Below are 15576 nucleotides of genomic sequence, written 5' to 3'. Positions count from 1 at the left end.
GGGTTTGTTATCTGACCTTGGCTCATGGACCTGCTGTATCGCCTCCTCACAGGGCTCCCAGTGAACATGCTGTTTGGAGTGAGGACAGAGGGGGACTCGGAGAGCGGCGTCAGGGGTGTGGAGGGCGCCGTGGCGCTCTGGGAGAGGCTCATGGGAGGAGGTGCCTTGGGAAACGTCGCCTGGCAGAACGACAGGTTGGAAACCAGGTTCACCTGTGGAAATTAAAGACATGAAAACAACTTTGTTTTCGACAAGTAAAACAGGATTCGTTTTGATTTGATTTGTTTCAAGTTTGTTTATTATTTGTCACAACAAAATACAGAATACTTTATGATGAAATGCTTGTTTCTGTATGATTTAGATTGTTTAATATTTGATTGTTAAAATAAGTGGTCTACATGTTAAAATAATAGCTCTACACTTTTTCACTCTTTTATTCCCTTAACACATTAATTGCCAATAACGAGTATACTTTCTTCTATTCGCTATTGGCATTCATAATTCATCCAGGAAGCCTCCGGGAGCCAGCTGGACCCTGTCTGATATTGCAACGCCTCAATACCGCCACCTGGTGGATTTCGAGCGAGTTACACTCCACTCTAAACCGGAAGTGGCGCTCGGTGCATCGGGGAAAAGCTCCGCCAGAGATATCTTGTAACGTGGATCAATATACACACCTCGAGTGCATTGGATTGCTTTCGAGACGCAAGAATCAATATGCTTTCGGCGTTTATTGCGTCATACAAACGGTAAATGGATCTAGCAGATCGACGTCAAATAATTGGAATATCTTTCCTCCAGTCTCATTGGGCACAGGTAAGAGGAATCTAACGTTATTTCCAGCTCGATTGTCCATTTATTTCATTGCAATCTCTCCGATCAACGTATGGTGTCTTACTAAAGAAAGCCGTTAGTGACAATCAAGGAATCATAAACGACCCCCCCCCCCCCCTTTCCTTCACACATGATGGAGCATAATGTATAGCGATCATATGCATTTGACATTTTTAATATAGCGTGTATAGAGACGAAACGCCAATCGATAATGTATAATACACGTCGGGCCTATAACGCGCATTCTAGGAATTACTGCTATACAGTCTAAAAACATATTTATATTCTCGACGGTACTAACACGACAATGTATGAATAAAAAAATATAACGTTCCCACATCCGGAATGATAGATACCCGATGTTGAATGGGCCATAGTAATGTCGATATAGCTATAATATTTAAAAAGTTATAGCCCTGCAAAGAAGGTGAGCCACTCCATAGGGTTACAGCACTGGCAGAGAGTGGTAAAGATGGGCATACTGCATGGCAGCCAATGTGTTAATTCACTCTTTTATTCCCTTAAAAAGGAGCTGTAAGTGGTATTTCTTTGTTAAAATATGTGTCAAATTAGCTCTATATTCCAACAGCAATTACTGCTATAGTGTTTGGTCAGTAACATGGGTCTCCCAATCCCTCCGCTCTGCAGTAAACATAAAATACATTTTCTGGTATCGCTTCCCACTTTATCCAATCAGGAGAGAGAACTCCACACTGCAAAGATGGTGTCCTTGAAACAAGTACAGATATGGGGAGCTCCAGTAGCTCACCACGTACCGCGAGTGCTATTTCAGCGCCGTGGACAACCGTGCTCGTCACGGATCTGGGGCTGAGCGCGTTCGAATCCCGGACGGCAGCCGTGCCTTTCCCAGAGTGTCTTCCCCCCCATCTGAACCCTTTCAGCCTGCTTCTGTCGGTCGAACTTGACCAAGTATGAATGCGATGAAAAAGCGATAAACGCTAAAAGAACCAGCTGACTGGTCAAAGTTTAAAAAAAGAAACAAGTACAGATAATCTACCAGTGAAGTAAACAAATTTGGCCTGGCAAGATTTCTTGAAATAAGTACAAATATCTAGGGTGCTCTCTCCTGATTGGATAAAGTGGGAAGGGATACCAGAACATTTCTATTTACTGCAGAGTGGAGGGACTGGGAGATCCATCTTACTGACCAAACACTATATCAGTGATGGCTGTTGGAATGTAGAGCTATTTAACACAGATTTTGACAGAGAAATATCACTTACAGCTCCTTTAAAAAAGGGAATAAATGTCTATGGCAGGTTACTTACAGGCGGTGGTGCTGGTTTGGGTTCAGAGGACTTCAGATGAGCCATCATAGCCTGCAGTCTCTCTTTGTCCTTCTTCAGCTGTGACAGGGGGAGAGGACCAGAAATGGAAATTGAAAACCTTTGCAACCACTTTGACGTACGAGTATTAACTCTTTCAGTGCCACTCACGAGATTTCTCGTGTTTTTTTATAGGTGGTTGCTAGCCACTCACGAGATTTCTCTGATTTTTTTTTTCTTTTTTTTTTTGCGATCTGAAAAATTATTGCATCACCCGAGCCTACCCGAGTATAGCCGAGGGGCGCCGACAATCACTGTGGAAAAAAGCGCCCCCTGTCGTCTCCCAGATGACATAAGTGATTTTGGAATGGACTCAATGAAAATGAATGGGGGAAAAAATCCGGTACTCCACATTTTCCAGTTCACTGATCCAGCCGGGGTTACCAGAGTTCATTCTGGAGCCTCAGATCCCCGCGGATCATAGAGATCTACTGTGTCGCGTTGGATCCATACACGTATCGATTTTTTCGAATGGTGATCAGGAATTGGAATATACCAGTTGGATACCATCTGATGTCAGGTAAGGACTCTATGTTATCAGTGGTAGGATAATCGGAGTAAGTTTGATGAAGTTATAAGCTGTTTTGTGAAATGTCTTCTTTCGGTTTCACTGTAAAACTCTGTGAGGTAATCAACGGAGCGATTATCAGTGCGCGACCGTAATGTGCTTGCGTGCACGTATAATATTGATCATCTAGCGTTTATTTGAAAACGATTCATAAAAAGGCCGACGAATATCAACGTTGTGGAATATTCCACTAAAAGACGATTTTCATAGAATGCTCCAGAATGAGCTGTTTTTTATATCAAAACGGGGGCTTTTCTAACTGCTCTGAAATGGAAACGATGCGATAAAAAAACAATCTGTCTTCACAGCACTGACTGGAAAATAGTCTTTGATAATGCGATGGGCAGATTAGACACATAGCCATAATTTAAAACATAGATTAGGCGATATTAACGTTAACATTGGCGCCGATGGTGGCATTCAAGCTGTAAAACGGAAAACCAGGCGTGGCACTGAAAGAGTTAATCAGGTATTAGGTGTGAGAACTAGTCGCTTCCTGGCAGCAGTGTTATCAGACCCAAGTCTCCACATATACTTCCTGGCTTGTAGAGCGGGTTACCAGACTTTCCCCGTTTATCAGGGTTCCCACATACATTGCAAAATGAAATTCAAGGACTTGCAAGTACTTTTCCAAGCACTGTTTTTCATTTTAAAAAGGGCATTTAAAAGGATACAATTAACTTTTAAAAGCGTTTTTAATATAAAAAAAAATCAGATCCAATATGTATGGCTTAAAACCAATTTCCGACAATTAGTTACACTTTAAATAAAAATATTCTATTTCTTGATTCAGAATTTTTTTTATCATGGATGAACAAAACTTTCAATGCGAATGGTTGATTTGAATTTCAAGGACTTTTTAAGCACCTAGTTAAAAAATGTGCTGTTTTCAAGGAATTCCAGGCCTCGACTATTTTCTTTAAAAAAAATCAAGCACTTTAAGCACCTTGTGCGAACCCTGGTTTATATAGTTTAAAGATTGTGGAACGACAAGACCGTCCTAGGCTAGGGAAAAGTACACCACCTTCACACCAGCAGACTACCATTATAGCAAACAAACAACAACAACAACAACAACAACAACAACAACAACAACAACAACAACAACAACAACAACAGTAGACTATCATTATAAGACATACCTGCAATTCCAACTGCTGCACCACTTGCATCTGCACACGGCACTGCGCTGTACTCTTGTCGTCGAGTATATGCTCGCCGTTCAGGTGCCTGCGGACAAACACGCCTCAGTCACACGTGGGAATAATCATACACTTCATCAACACCCCCCGCGACGTGTTGTCGAGTGAGAAACAGCACTAGAACTTCTCTATTAAAAGGTATTGGCGCGATAATGGGTGGTGGTGGGGAAAAAAACATACCGTATCTCAATCTGAAATGTATGGAAGTGAAAGAGTGAAAGAGTGCTCGTTGACTCGCCAGTCAAAAGGGGATGGGTAGGAATACGGATAAGAACCGCAGATAAGAAAATGGTCTACTGTTTTTATACTCATTCTATGTCTGCACTTTATGCATTGCTTTTATTTTGTCAGAAATCTGCAAATAGTCTTTTATAGATTTTAATGTCAGAAATCTATCATAATCCATAATCTGTACACTTGACATGAGGGAAACTTTAGTTGCCCAATCTATACATTTTTTCCCAATAGATTTTAATGGCTTTTCTCTTCTCTTTCTCTTTTACGCCGGTCTATAATTATGCCCATTGTATGCTCATTTTATGCCTATGTCTATTTGATGTCCATTGTCTACATCACTGCTGTGACGCACTTTGGGCTGCAATTATTGTATGAAAGGTGCTATACTAATAAAGTGTATTATTATTATTACTACTTTCTCATTTTGATACCTTTTGGAATACGATTCTCACCATTTAAAAACATGGGAGGTCAAAGAAAGCATCCAGTTTATTTTTTTTGTGACTAAAAGGAAGTGCCACCAGTTCAATTGGGTCAAACGTCCCTTAAAAGCCACTAGCAGTATCATTATCGACGTAGTGGAAGTTTCATACTTTTATATAAACCATTTCCTTATCTTCAGCAGCCCACTTCTTCATTCAAAGTGATCGACTCCCAACAAACGGCAATATTCTTAAGGGTTTTGTGTGTGTGTGTGTATACTGTATGCAAATGAGGAAAAACAAGACTTTGCATATATTATTTCTCGAGTCATCCGTAAAAATACATGCCACGATATATCATGATAAAGGAATTATGAAGAGATTGTGGATAATAATAAAAAATAAAAAAATGGCGGATTTCAACAACTCACTTGAGAAAAGACTGGAAGTCTCCGGAGACCGTCTCGCAGCCGGGCCACTTGCACATGCCGTTACCGTACAGGGGATGGCTGTTCTGAGTGTGGTCGTCCAGAGCGCCGCTGCAGGGAGAGGACAACAACATATCAGCTACAGAGCCTGGAGGTTTAACAACAGCACATCAGCTACAGAGCCTGGAGGTTTAACAACAGCACATCAGCTACAGAGCCTGGAGGTTTAACAACAGCACATCAGTTACAGAGCCTGGAGGTTTAACAACAACATCAGCTACAGAACCTGGAGGTTTGACAACAACAGCAGCTACAGAGCCTGGAGGTTTAACAACAACATCAGCTACAGAACCTGGAGGTTTGACAACAACAGCAGCTACAGAGCCTGGAGGTTTAACAACAGCACATCAGCTACAGAACCTGGAGGTTTGACAACAACAGCAGCTACAGAGCCTGGAGGTTTAACAACAGCACATCAGCTACAGAGCCTGGAGGTTTAACAACAACATATCAGCTACAGAGCCTGGAGGTTTGACAACAACAGCAGCTACAGAGCCTGGAGGTTTGACGGTACAGCAGCTACAGAGCCTGGAGGTTTGACAACAACATCAGCTACAGAGCCTGGAGGTTTGACAACAACAGCAGCTACAGAGCCTGGAGGTTTGACAACAACAGCAGCTACAGAGCCTGGAGGTTTGACAACAACAGCAGCTACAGAGCCTGGATGTTTGACAACAACATCAGCTACAGAGCCTGGATGTTTGACAACAACAACATCAGCTACAGAGCCTGGAGGTTTGACGGTACAGCAGCTACAGAGCCTGGAGGTTTGACAGTACAGCAGTGTATGTACAGGCAGTGGTGGAAGAAGTACACAGTTCCTTTACTTAGGTAAAAGTAGAAATACCCAGATCAAATACTACTCTGGTAAAAGTAAAAGTCGCCCATTCAAAATCCTACTTAAGTAAAAGTAGAGAAGTATTTGATATTGAATGCACTTAAGTATCAAAAGTAAAAGGTACACGTTCTACATGACGTTTGTGTATTCCAGTGCTTGGGAGCGTTCAGTCCCCGAACCGTTGACCTCTAAAGGTTAAAGTGGTATGTGGTCCAGTTACGCTGCTCTGATTACGTTCGACAACTCTGACGTTTGCAGGCTTCAAATTTGAAAGTACATAATCTTCAATTCTTGCCATGTTTTCTATGCAAAAAATAAAAATAACTAGTAACTAGTAGCTAATCGGTTCAGATAAACGTAGAATGGAGTAAATAAGTGCAATATTTTCTTTGAAATGTAGTGGAGTGAAAACATAAAGTACAAGTACCTCAAGATTATATTTAAAGGAACATGCCAACTTTTGGGGAAATTAGCATATTTGCCATCTACCCTGGAGTTAGACAAGCAGATACATACCCTTTTCTTCTCTGTGCATGCATTAGGCTTAGGGAACAGCCGCACCGTTAGCCTAGCTTAGCATCATTCACTGGAAGTAGGTGTGACAGTGTAGCCTAGTTCCCAACAGTCATGAAATACACTGCAAATAGACTCCAAAACTTTCCTGTAAACATGTTGTGACCTGTGTATTTACCACGTGGAGAAAGAAAGAAATAAAAATGTGACATTTTTGTTTTCTAAGCAGAACTCGGATTCTTTTTTTGCCAAACCACTGCTGCCTGGGCGCAGTGATTTCATCACTTCAAAAGCCCCATTTTTCAAAAAATCAACAGGGCTTTTGAGGTGATGAAATCACTGCGGCCAGGCAGCAGTGGTTTGGCAAAAAAATATTCAGAGTATATATCTGCTTAGGAAACAAAAATGTCTAATACATTTTTTTTTTCCATGTGGTAAATGCACAGGTCACAACATGTTTACAGGAACATTTTAGAGTTGTATTTGGAGTGTATTTCGTGACTAAACTCCAGGGTAGATGGCAAATAAGCTAATTTCCCCAAAAGTTGGCGTGTTCCTTTAAGTGCAGTACTTAAGTAAAAATACCTAAGTTACTTTCCACCACTGTGTACAGGTAGCAGTGTTCCAGGACAAAACAGAAGAAGGATGTCGAGACAATAAAAGGGCCACAGGGGCCTTTCTGACAATGGAAAATGAATATAGCACCTGTCCTTCTTCTTCATAATAAGCGCATGATGTCCATTATCGGTGAACTGGTGACAGGACATCTCTCTGGTGTCTCCGCCGGAGGACAGGCCGGTACCGTTCTCACTTCCCGTGACTGAAAACAAAACATATATAAGAAAAGGAATTCAGTGGCTGGGCGTGGTTACTTCAGACAAAGCCCTCGTTTCTTGGATCCTCCAATCGCAACCGTTGCTTCCCTCAGAAAAGCATCGGATTGAAGGATGAAGAAAAGAGGGCTGGGCTTGAAATAGGTACATTTGTTCAGATGTTATACAAAAAAGAAAACAATAACTTTAGATTAACTTTGGCCAAAATGGCTTAGGATTACAAATATTTTCTGTAGCTTAATGCGTGTTGGGACCTGGTCCTAGTGTGTAGTCGTGCATCCTTACCCTGCTTATATAAATGGCAAATGGTGCATTTATAATATAGCAGATTTTATCCAAAGCGCTTTACTCACATCCACCCGTTCACTCACCGATGGCAATGCAAGGTGCCAACCTGCTCATCGGGAGCAGTTAGGGGCATTTTCAAAAGGCATTGTCAAATACTGGCCCTTCAACCAAAAGAAAAACTGTTTAAAAGCCTCCGTTTGTTGGCTAATTCACAATAGAACAAGGATCAATGATTTCTTATTTTCTTTTATACTAGCCTTTTTATGTTCGTGATGAAAGAAGAAAAAGTTATCCACAAAAACACTTTTACTTCTTCTTCTTTCATCACGAACACGAAAGGCTTTTCCTAACGTTCCCCGATACTGAATAATAACTTGAGCCATAGATTTGCCGCTGTGCCTCTGAACGAGGATAATAAGCGCCGCTTCACACAATAACTCTGAAACAAACAACGACTGAGTTCAAAACTGTGTGAAAAGACGAGACCGGAATGAGTGGAGGAGAAGGAGGAGAGGAGGAGCGGAGGAGTTTATACCCTGGGCTGCAGCAGGACTGGTGGGCAGTACGGACAGCAGGCCTTGTCTCTGCAGGTTGAGGAGGTGCTGCTGTTGGACCTGGAGGAGCTGCTGCTGGATGGCCATCTGCAAAAAAAAGTATTTAAAAAAAATATAATTTTTTAAGTAAAAGAACAATTTTAAAAATCGTCATAATTTAGAAATGAGATAGAGATTCAAAGCCAGACCTCTATGCTACCCAGCCACACCAACTGTTGTCATTATAATAATAATAATTAATAAGAAATGTATAAGAACTCTGGCGCAGTGTGTTACTACGGTTTGGACCATGTGTACTATCACTATTACTACTGATTGATTGAATCCTGCCACTCACTACTGTTCACTACTGTTACTGTTATCACTATTGTCATTATTACTTGCATTGTCATTACTACATGTACCCCCCCCCCCCCCTCCATGCTGTAAACAGTAATATATGGGTAGACTAGAGGATGATGTATGTAGTTATGATTACGGTGCAAGACAGTTGTAGACAGTGAAGGCAGTAGCTAGGTATAAACTGAATTGGTATAAACAATTACTGAATTGTCAACAATCGACTAAGAAAAGAAAATCTAGTCGAGCACATCCCTGAAATATTTTATTTATATATATATATTATAATAATATATATTTAGATTCAACCTATGATTAAATATTCGAAAGCGTGTGTGTCATGCCAGAATTGATGGAACTTGGCGGCCGGGTAGCGCAGCGGACTAAGCGTCTGTCTACCACCACAGAGACAGTGGGATCGAATCCAGCTGTGGTGCTTCCGGGTTGGCCGACCGTCCATACTAACACAATTGGCAGTGTTAGCGGGTGGGAAACCCGGCAGGGTGGGTCCTGGTCGTTATAAACAGCGACTCCTACAGTTCGGTCGGGGCGCCTGCATAGCAAGGGAAGGATCTAGGAGAGGTAGTGTGACCTTCCACACGTTACACCCTCTCAGTGAGAGTCCGTGCTGCCAGGTGAAAAGAAGCAGTGGGCTGGGTACACAAACATGTGTCGGAGGAAGCATGTGATAGTCTCCGCCCTCCCGGACCGACGGTAGCGGGTAGAGTGCGCAACGACCAGGAAGGGGATTGGGAATTGGCATAACGACTAACATTGGGATGGGAGAAAAATCGGGAAAAAAGGAGGAAAAAGATAATTAAAAAAAATTATAATTGATGGAACTTCACTTAACTCTGTGACCCAGTTGAATTGCAAGAGATTTGACTCCAACACAAGTGGTATTATGTTATAGCAGGATAGAACCCTGCCCTAAGAACCACGTGTATTATGTTATAGCAGGATAGAACCCTGCCCTAAGAACCACGTGTATTATGTTATAGCAGGATAGAACCCTGCCCTAAGAACCACGTGTATTATGTTATAGCAGGATAGAACCCTGCCCTAAGAACTACGTGTATTATGTTATAGCAGGATAGAACCCTGCCCTAAGAACCACGTGTATTATGTTATAGCAGGATAGAACCCTGCCCTAAGAACCACGTGTATTATGTTATAGCAGGATAGAACCCTGCCCTAAGAACCACGTGTGTTATGTTATAGCAGGATAGAACCCTGCCCTAAGAACCACGTGTGTTATGTTATAGCAGGATAGAACCACGTTTACCTCGTGGCCAGTGATCCCAGGACTCTTCTGTTGCAGGAGCTGCATATTGAACTGGTCCTGCTGGTTCCTGAAGACCTCTTGTATTTGCTGCTGCTGAAAGGTTAGAAGAGCCTCTTAGACACGACGGGCCTCGTTTCGTGAAACGTTCTCACGTACAAATCTGTTCTTACACACTATAGGAGTTTTTCTTTTCTTTTTGTCTTACAGGCTTATAAATAGCCGTGAAGCTCTGCTTCCTGTAAGACTACATTGAGGGCAAATGTTTTTTTAATATAGTGTGTAAGAACACATTTGTGCACAAGAGCATTTCATGACTGAGGTCCAGTATGTGCTGCCTTCCACAACATTTCAAACACTCCCACCAGGTTTAGAGATAATATTAGCCTCTCCCCAATCATATTCATCACGGCCAAATACATGCACACACACGCCCACACACCCTCATCTGCACCTTTGTTTACACTGTTTATTTTCCTCATATGTTTTATATTCAGAGTTAATTATATTCTTTACACCGTTTATTTTTTCTCATATTTTTACATTCAGATCTAATTGCATTGCCCATACCTGTACCTCCCCTCCCCCCCCCCCCCCCCCCCCATACTGCTACCATGCCACGAGGGGTTCAATAAAGGGCGAATAATCAGCGGCTGCTAACACAAGCAGCGACGGTTGCCTTTGCGAACAACGTCGTCATCAAAACAACCAGCGGTTGCAACGGCAGAACTGGCTCCCCGGCACCCCTACCAACAAGCGCAAGGACGGCCAGGACGAGTCGGAAGGAACCGGGGGTTTCAACCGTGTCCAGCACGACGCTCAACCAGCGAAACGGCAACCAAACCCCCCCCCCCCCCCCCACCCCCCCCCCCCACGGTCGTGTCGCCTGCTAGCCTAGCTAGCCAGCCCAGGACAAAGGACCGGAGCACCACCCCCTCCCCCACAACCAGGGACGCGGGAAGGGGGGGTGCGGGGGGTGCTGCAGCACCCCCTCTCAATTATTGCAAAAAAAAATGTTTTTTTTTTTTTTTTCAGTATTTATATATTTGTATATACTGTAACTGTATAACTGTAACACTGCATATTATAAGTTTATCCTGCTCAAAGCACGTCACCATTTTAATATTGTGTGTATTGAGCCGTACTGTATTGTAGCCATTCTCCAATCTGTTAAATAAAGTTTTCATTCATTCATTACACTACTGTATGTACACAATCATACGTGTAAAACCGAGTAGATTTTCGAGTGATGACAGACTGTCACAGACTGATTGAATGACAGGTGAAACAACTAATTGTATTCACCTCCCGTCTCCCGCCCTTCCCACACGCCACGAACCACTGAGCTACTGTGATACAGTGCTTGCGCAGTCAGTCGATTTGAGCTAGTAGTCAGACTTTGCTAGCACAGAATGTCTCACTCGCAGAAAAGAAAAATATCAGATTTATTTTCGAAACGTCCCACCGGTCCCAGTGACAGTCCCACTAAATCTGATAAACGTCAGAGAGAGACAGAGACGACAGGTTCAGCCTCAGCATCAGGTATTGAAGAGTTAACTGAGTCTGTTCCCCTATACCCCCCCTCGGGCGCCAGGGGCTTCCACTGAGGGGTGATGCAAATAGGGATGGGGTGTTATGGCAGCTGAGCTCATGATGGAAAGAGTGCGCACCGAGTCTGATCCCGAGTTGAAGAATTGGCTCCAAAAGAGAGACAACTGGATGTCCAACAACATCCAAAACGAAATCTTACAGCTGCTTGCCCATGATATTCAGCGACAAATTAGAGGCAAAGCATCCAAAAGCCCAATCTTTGGCTTGAGCGCTGACGGAACCACTGATGTCACTCACTGGAAAAGAACAATTCTCGTGTAATATACAGTTAGCCGATGACAACTTGGAAGCTCAGAACTTCTTTTGGGGTTTTTACAATGCCCGGCCCAGACACAACAGCCGAGACACTGTTTTTGTGTATAAAATACTTTTACGCCTCGACCTGCCCATGGAGAGGCTGATAGGATACTGTTTTGACGGGGGCCAGCAACATGTATGGGGGGTACAGGCTAGACCAGGGGTTCCCACATTTTTCAGGCCGCGACCCAAAAAAAACGGTGTCAGAGAGCCGCGACCCCCACTATTATAGGAGGTAAAAAAATTATTTTAAATGGAAATGTATGGTTGAAATATGCAAACGTTCAAACGCACACACACTAATAAGCATTGGAGGCTTTTAACCAGGGCCGGACTGGGGAAATCATTCAGGCCAGGAAATATAGCCCCAGTCAGGCCACTTTTTAAGCAGGGGGTCTGGGGGTCCCCCACCAGGAATTTTTTTGTTACAAAGACTTAATTTCCTGCATTCTGGTGCAGGCATTTTTTTTATTTGTACCCTTTAAATGCCAGTGTTTGTGATGGCATCACAACTTATTGTTAAAAAACAGGCTAGCATAATTATGTATGATTAGCAACAACACAGATTTTTATGGATTTTCAGTTTTTTGTAATTGATAAATACAATATTTTATTCAACTTCAGCCCTGATCATAACACCACATATTCATTTTATAATTCTAACCCTTTAAATGCCAGTGTGTGTGATGGCATATATTTGCAATATATCAAATGCAAAGTACATTTTTCTGGGGGGGATTATTACAGGCTAGCATGTGTCAATGAGAGAGAGAGAGAGAGAGAGAGAGAGAGATAGTTCTCCAACTTGTGTGAGTTGCAGTGATCTCCTGGTTGTTCCCCACCTAGGTTATCTAACTATTGCGCTGGTGCAAATAGAAACACTGGCCTGGCCTGCTTCTAAGTTCAGTGGCCTGACCGCAAAAAAAAAAAAAAAAAAAAAAAAAAAAAATTTTATCTGGCGACCCCCCAGCACCCCCTGCCGTTTTATAGTTCCCGCGTGCCTGCCCACAACTAACATGGAACCAAGTCCAAAACACCCCCCCCCCCCCCCCCCCTCCGCCCACCTGGACCGTGAGACGCATCTGGACATCAACAATGACCAGCCCCCCCCCCCCTCATCGCAGACCTTCACACAGATGAATACCTTTTGGTGGGGCTCATATGTAATCTATATAGGAACAACGAACAAGTATGGAGGTGGTGTCTGCATGTATATACACAAAGATACCAAATTCATTACCCATACTGACCTGAATCATGATGCAATTGAAACAGTATGGGTTGAAATTATGTTCGAAAGGGCTAAAACTGTACTAGTCGGCACCATCTACATTCTACAGACTACCAGAGCATAGTGGTTTTTATGATACACTTGATGGGTGTTTAGCTGGGGTGGAAGATGTAGAAAAAATTCGTATTGGGGACTGGAACACAGATATGCAACATAAAGAAACACCCGTCTCCAAGTCCTTCAGTAGGTTTTGTGATCTGCACTGTTGTCACCAAGCTAATCACCCAACCCACAAGGGTGTGTGATTCAACACAAACTACCATTGATCTCATTCTGACCTCGGACAAGTCCAGGATCTCCAATAAAGGGGCTATAGCATGCGGGTTAAGCGATCATTATATGATATTCTGTACCCGCAAAAAGCTCAAACAAAAGGCCGGCTGTCACAAAACAATCACATCTAGGGACCTTAAAACCTACTCTAGTGAGGCCTTTAACCAAGAACTGGAGAGCCTAGACTTGTCAGTGGTACACTAGTTGAAAAAACATGGCTTGGATTCAAAGCCAAATTCTCATCAATACTAAACAACATGGCCCCCCTAAGAACCACCAGGGTTAAAAATCGCACTGAGCCATGGATGCAGTCAGACATACTGACTGCTATGAAAACCAGAGAAAAAAAATTCTCTGAACTTCATAAAAGTCAGTCAAAGCTTACCAAAAGCTTCAACAGTGATCTCCAAGCCCACGTGATTAAACTCAAACAACAACAAAACAGGCTAAGAAACGATGTAAACACCATGATCAAATCTGCACAAAAAGAATTCATCAATGATAAAGCTGAGGAAAACAAAAACAAACCCAGTGAACTTTGGAAATTACTCAACAACCAACTAGGCTGCAGTAAAAAACTGAAAACCAGATTTACAAACATCAACATAACAAACCTCAACCATGACAATATCCCGTCCAAATTCCTCAGAGACTCAGCAGCCACCATCACCCCAGTCATCACCCACATAATAAACCTCTCCACAAAACAGGGACACGTCCCCAAAGATTTCTAAATTGCGAGAGTGACCCCCCTACACAAAAAAGGTAGCAAATTAGACCCAGGCAACTACTGCGCTGTTTCTATTCTTACCTCCATCTCGAAAGTTATGGAAAAAATTGTCTACGAACAGGTCAAAAAGTCCTTGCGAAAAAAAAAAGCTAATCTACGAATTCCAATCTGGCTTCAGAACATCCCATTCCACTGACACATGCCTTCTCTATTTGAACCACATCAAACACGAGGTGGACGCGGGCAAATACTGCGGCATGGTCATGCTGGACCTCCAAAAGGCCTTCGACACTGTCAATCACTCCATTCTGATTGATAAGCTAAAAGCAATAATTTTTTTTATAAAAATTCAAATTCAAGTCCGATGACGTCAACGTTTCGTTTACCGCGAAACGAAACCAATGAAGTGTGCCGCACGTTCACGCGGATTTCACTTGATTCAACAACAACAAAGCAGTCGGGCCAATGGCACGCCGAAAACGGTCGCAGGTGTGGTTACACTTTACAAAGCTAGATGCAGACAACGCTTGCTGCAATATTATATATTATATATTAACAAAATGTTCTAACCACACCCCCACACACCCTACCTGGTGCAGCATAAGTGCTTTCTGCTGCTGGAGCAGCGCCTGGATCTGCTGAGGGTTGAGGAGCGGCTGCTGCAGCTGCTGAGGGGCCTCCACCGGAGGAGTCATCATGGACACTGGGACCTGCATCACACACAGGGGGAGACAGGGGACAGTCAAGGTCCATCACACAGGGGGAGACAGGGGACAGTCAAGGTCCATCACACAGGGGGAGACAGGGGACAGTCAAGGTCCATCACACAGGGGGAGACAGGGGACAGTCAAGGTCCATCACACAGGGGGAGACAGGGGACAGTCAAGGTCCATCACACAGGGGGAGACAGGGGACAGTCAAGGTCCATCACACAGGGGGAGACAGGGGACAGTCAAGGTCCATCACACAGGGGGAGACAGGGGACAGTCAAGGTCCATCACACAGGGGGAGACAGGGGACAGTCAAGGTCCATCACACAGGGGGAGACAGGGGACAGTCAAGGTCCATCACACAGGGGGAGACAGGGGACAGTCAAGGTCCATCACACAGGGGAGACAGGGGACAGTCAAGGTCCATCACACAGGGGAGACACGGGGGACAGTCAAGGTCCATCACACAGGGGAGACACGGGGGACAGTCAAGGTCCATCACACAGGGGAGACAGGGGACAGTCAAGGTCCATCACACAGGGGAGACACGGGGGACAGTCAGGTCCATCACACAGGGGAGACAGGGGGGACAGTCAAGGTCCATCACACAGGGGAGACAGGGGGGACAGTCAAGGTCCATCACACAGGGGACAGTCAAGGTCCATCACACAGGGGACAGTCAAGGTCCATCACACAGGGGACAGTCAAGGTCCATCACACAGGGGACAGTCAAGGTCCATCACACAGGGGACAGTCAAGGTCCATCACACAGGGGACAGTCAAGGTCCATCACACAGGGGACAGTCAAGGTCCATCACACAGGGGAGACAGGGGACAGTCAAGGTCCATCACACAGGGGAGACACGGGGGACAGTCAAGGTCCAATGGGAGGGGGTAACGGCAACATCGAGCTGATGAAG

The 15576-nt window shown here is 43.8% G+C and overlaps 1 protein-coding gene across 5 annotated transcripts in view; it reads right to left on the bottom strand.

The window, feature by feature from the left end:
- LOC311243726 (forkhead box protein P1-B-like) overlaps positions 1–15576 on the bottom strand; it is a 61713-nt gene that overhangs the window by 10624 nt on the left and 35513 nt on the right. For 3 of the 5 annotated variants that reach the window (XM_084333062.1, XM_084333060.1, XM_084333063.1), the window contains 8 exons: positions 14537–14656; positions 9748–9840; positions 8105–8210; positions 7154–7268; positions 5041–5148; positions 3891–3978; positions 2124–2201; positions 17–212 (listed from right to left, as the gene is read on the bottom strand). In XM_084333062.1, coding sequence (XP_084189188.1) covers positions 17–212; positions 2124–2201; positions 3891–3978; positions 5041–5148; positions 7154–7268; positions 8105–8210; positions 9748–9840; positions 14537–14656 — 904 coding nt within the window. The remainder of the gene's footprint in view (positions 1–16; positions 213–2123; positions 2202–3890; positions 3979–5040; positions 5149–7153; positions 7269–8104; positions 8211–9747; positions 9841–14536; positions 14657–15576) is intronic. The other 2 variants (XM_084333061.1, XM_084333064.1) reach the window with 1 other exon arrangement.

This window comes from Notolepis coatsorum (assembly GCF_963971535.1).
Source record: "Notolepis coatsorum genome assembly, chromosome: 17".
Lineage (NCBI taxonomy): Eukaryota > Metazoa > Chordata > Actinopteri > Aulopiformes > Paralepididae > Notolepis > Notolepis coatsorum.
The sequence above is the reverse complement of the archived record's forward strand: the minus strand, read 5'-3'. Positions and strand labels throughout refer to the sequence as shown.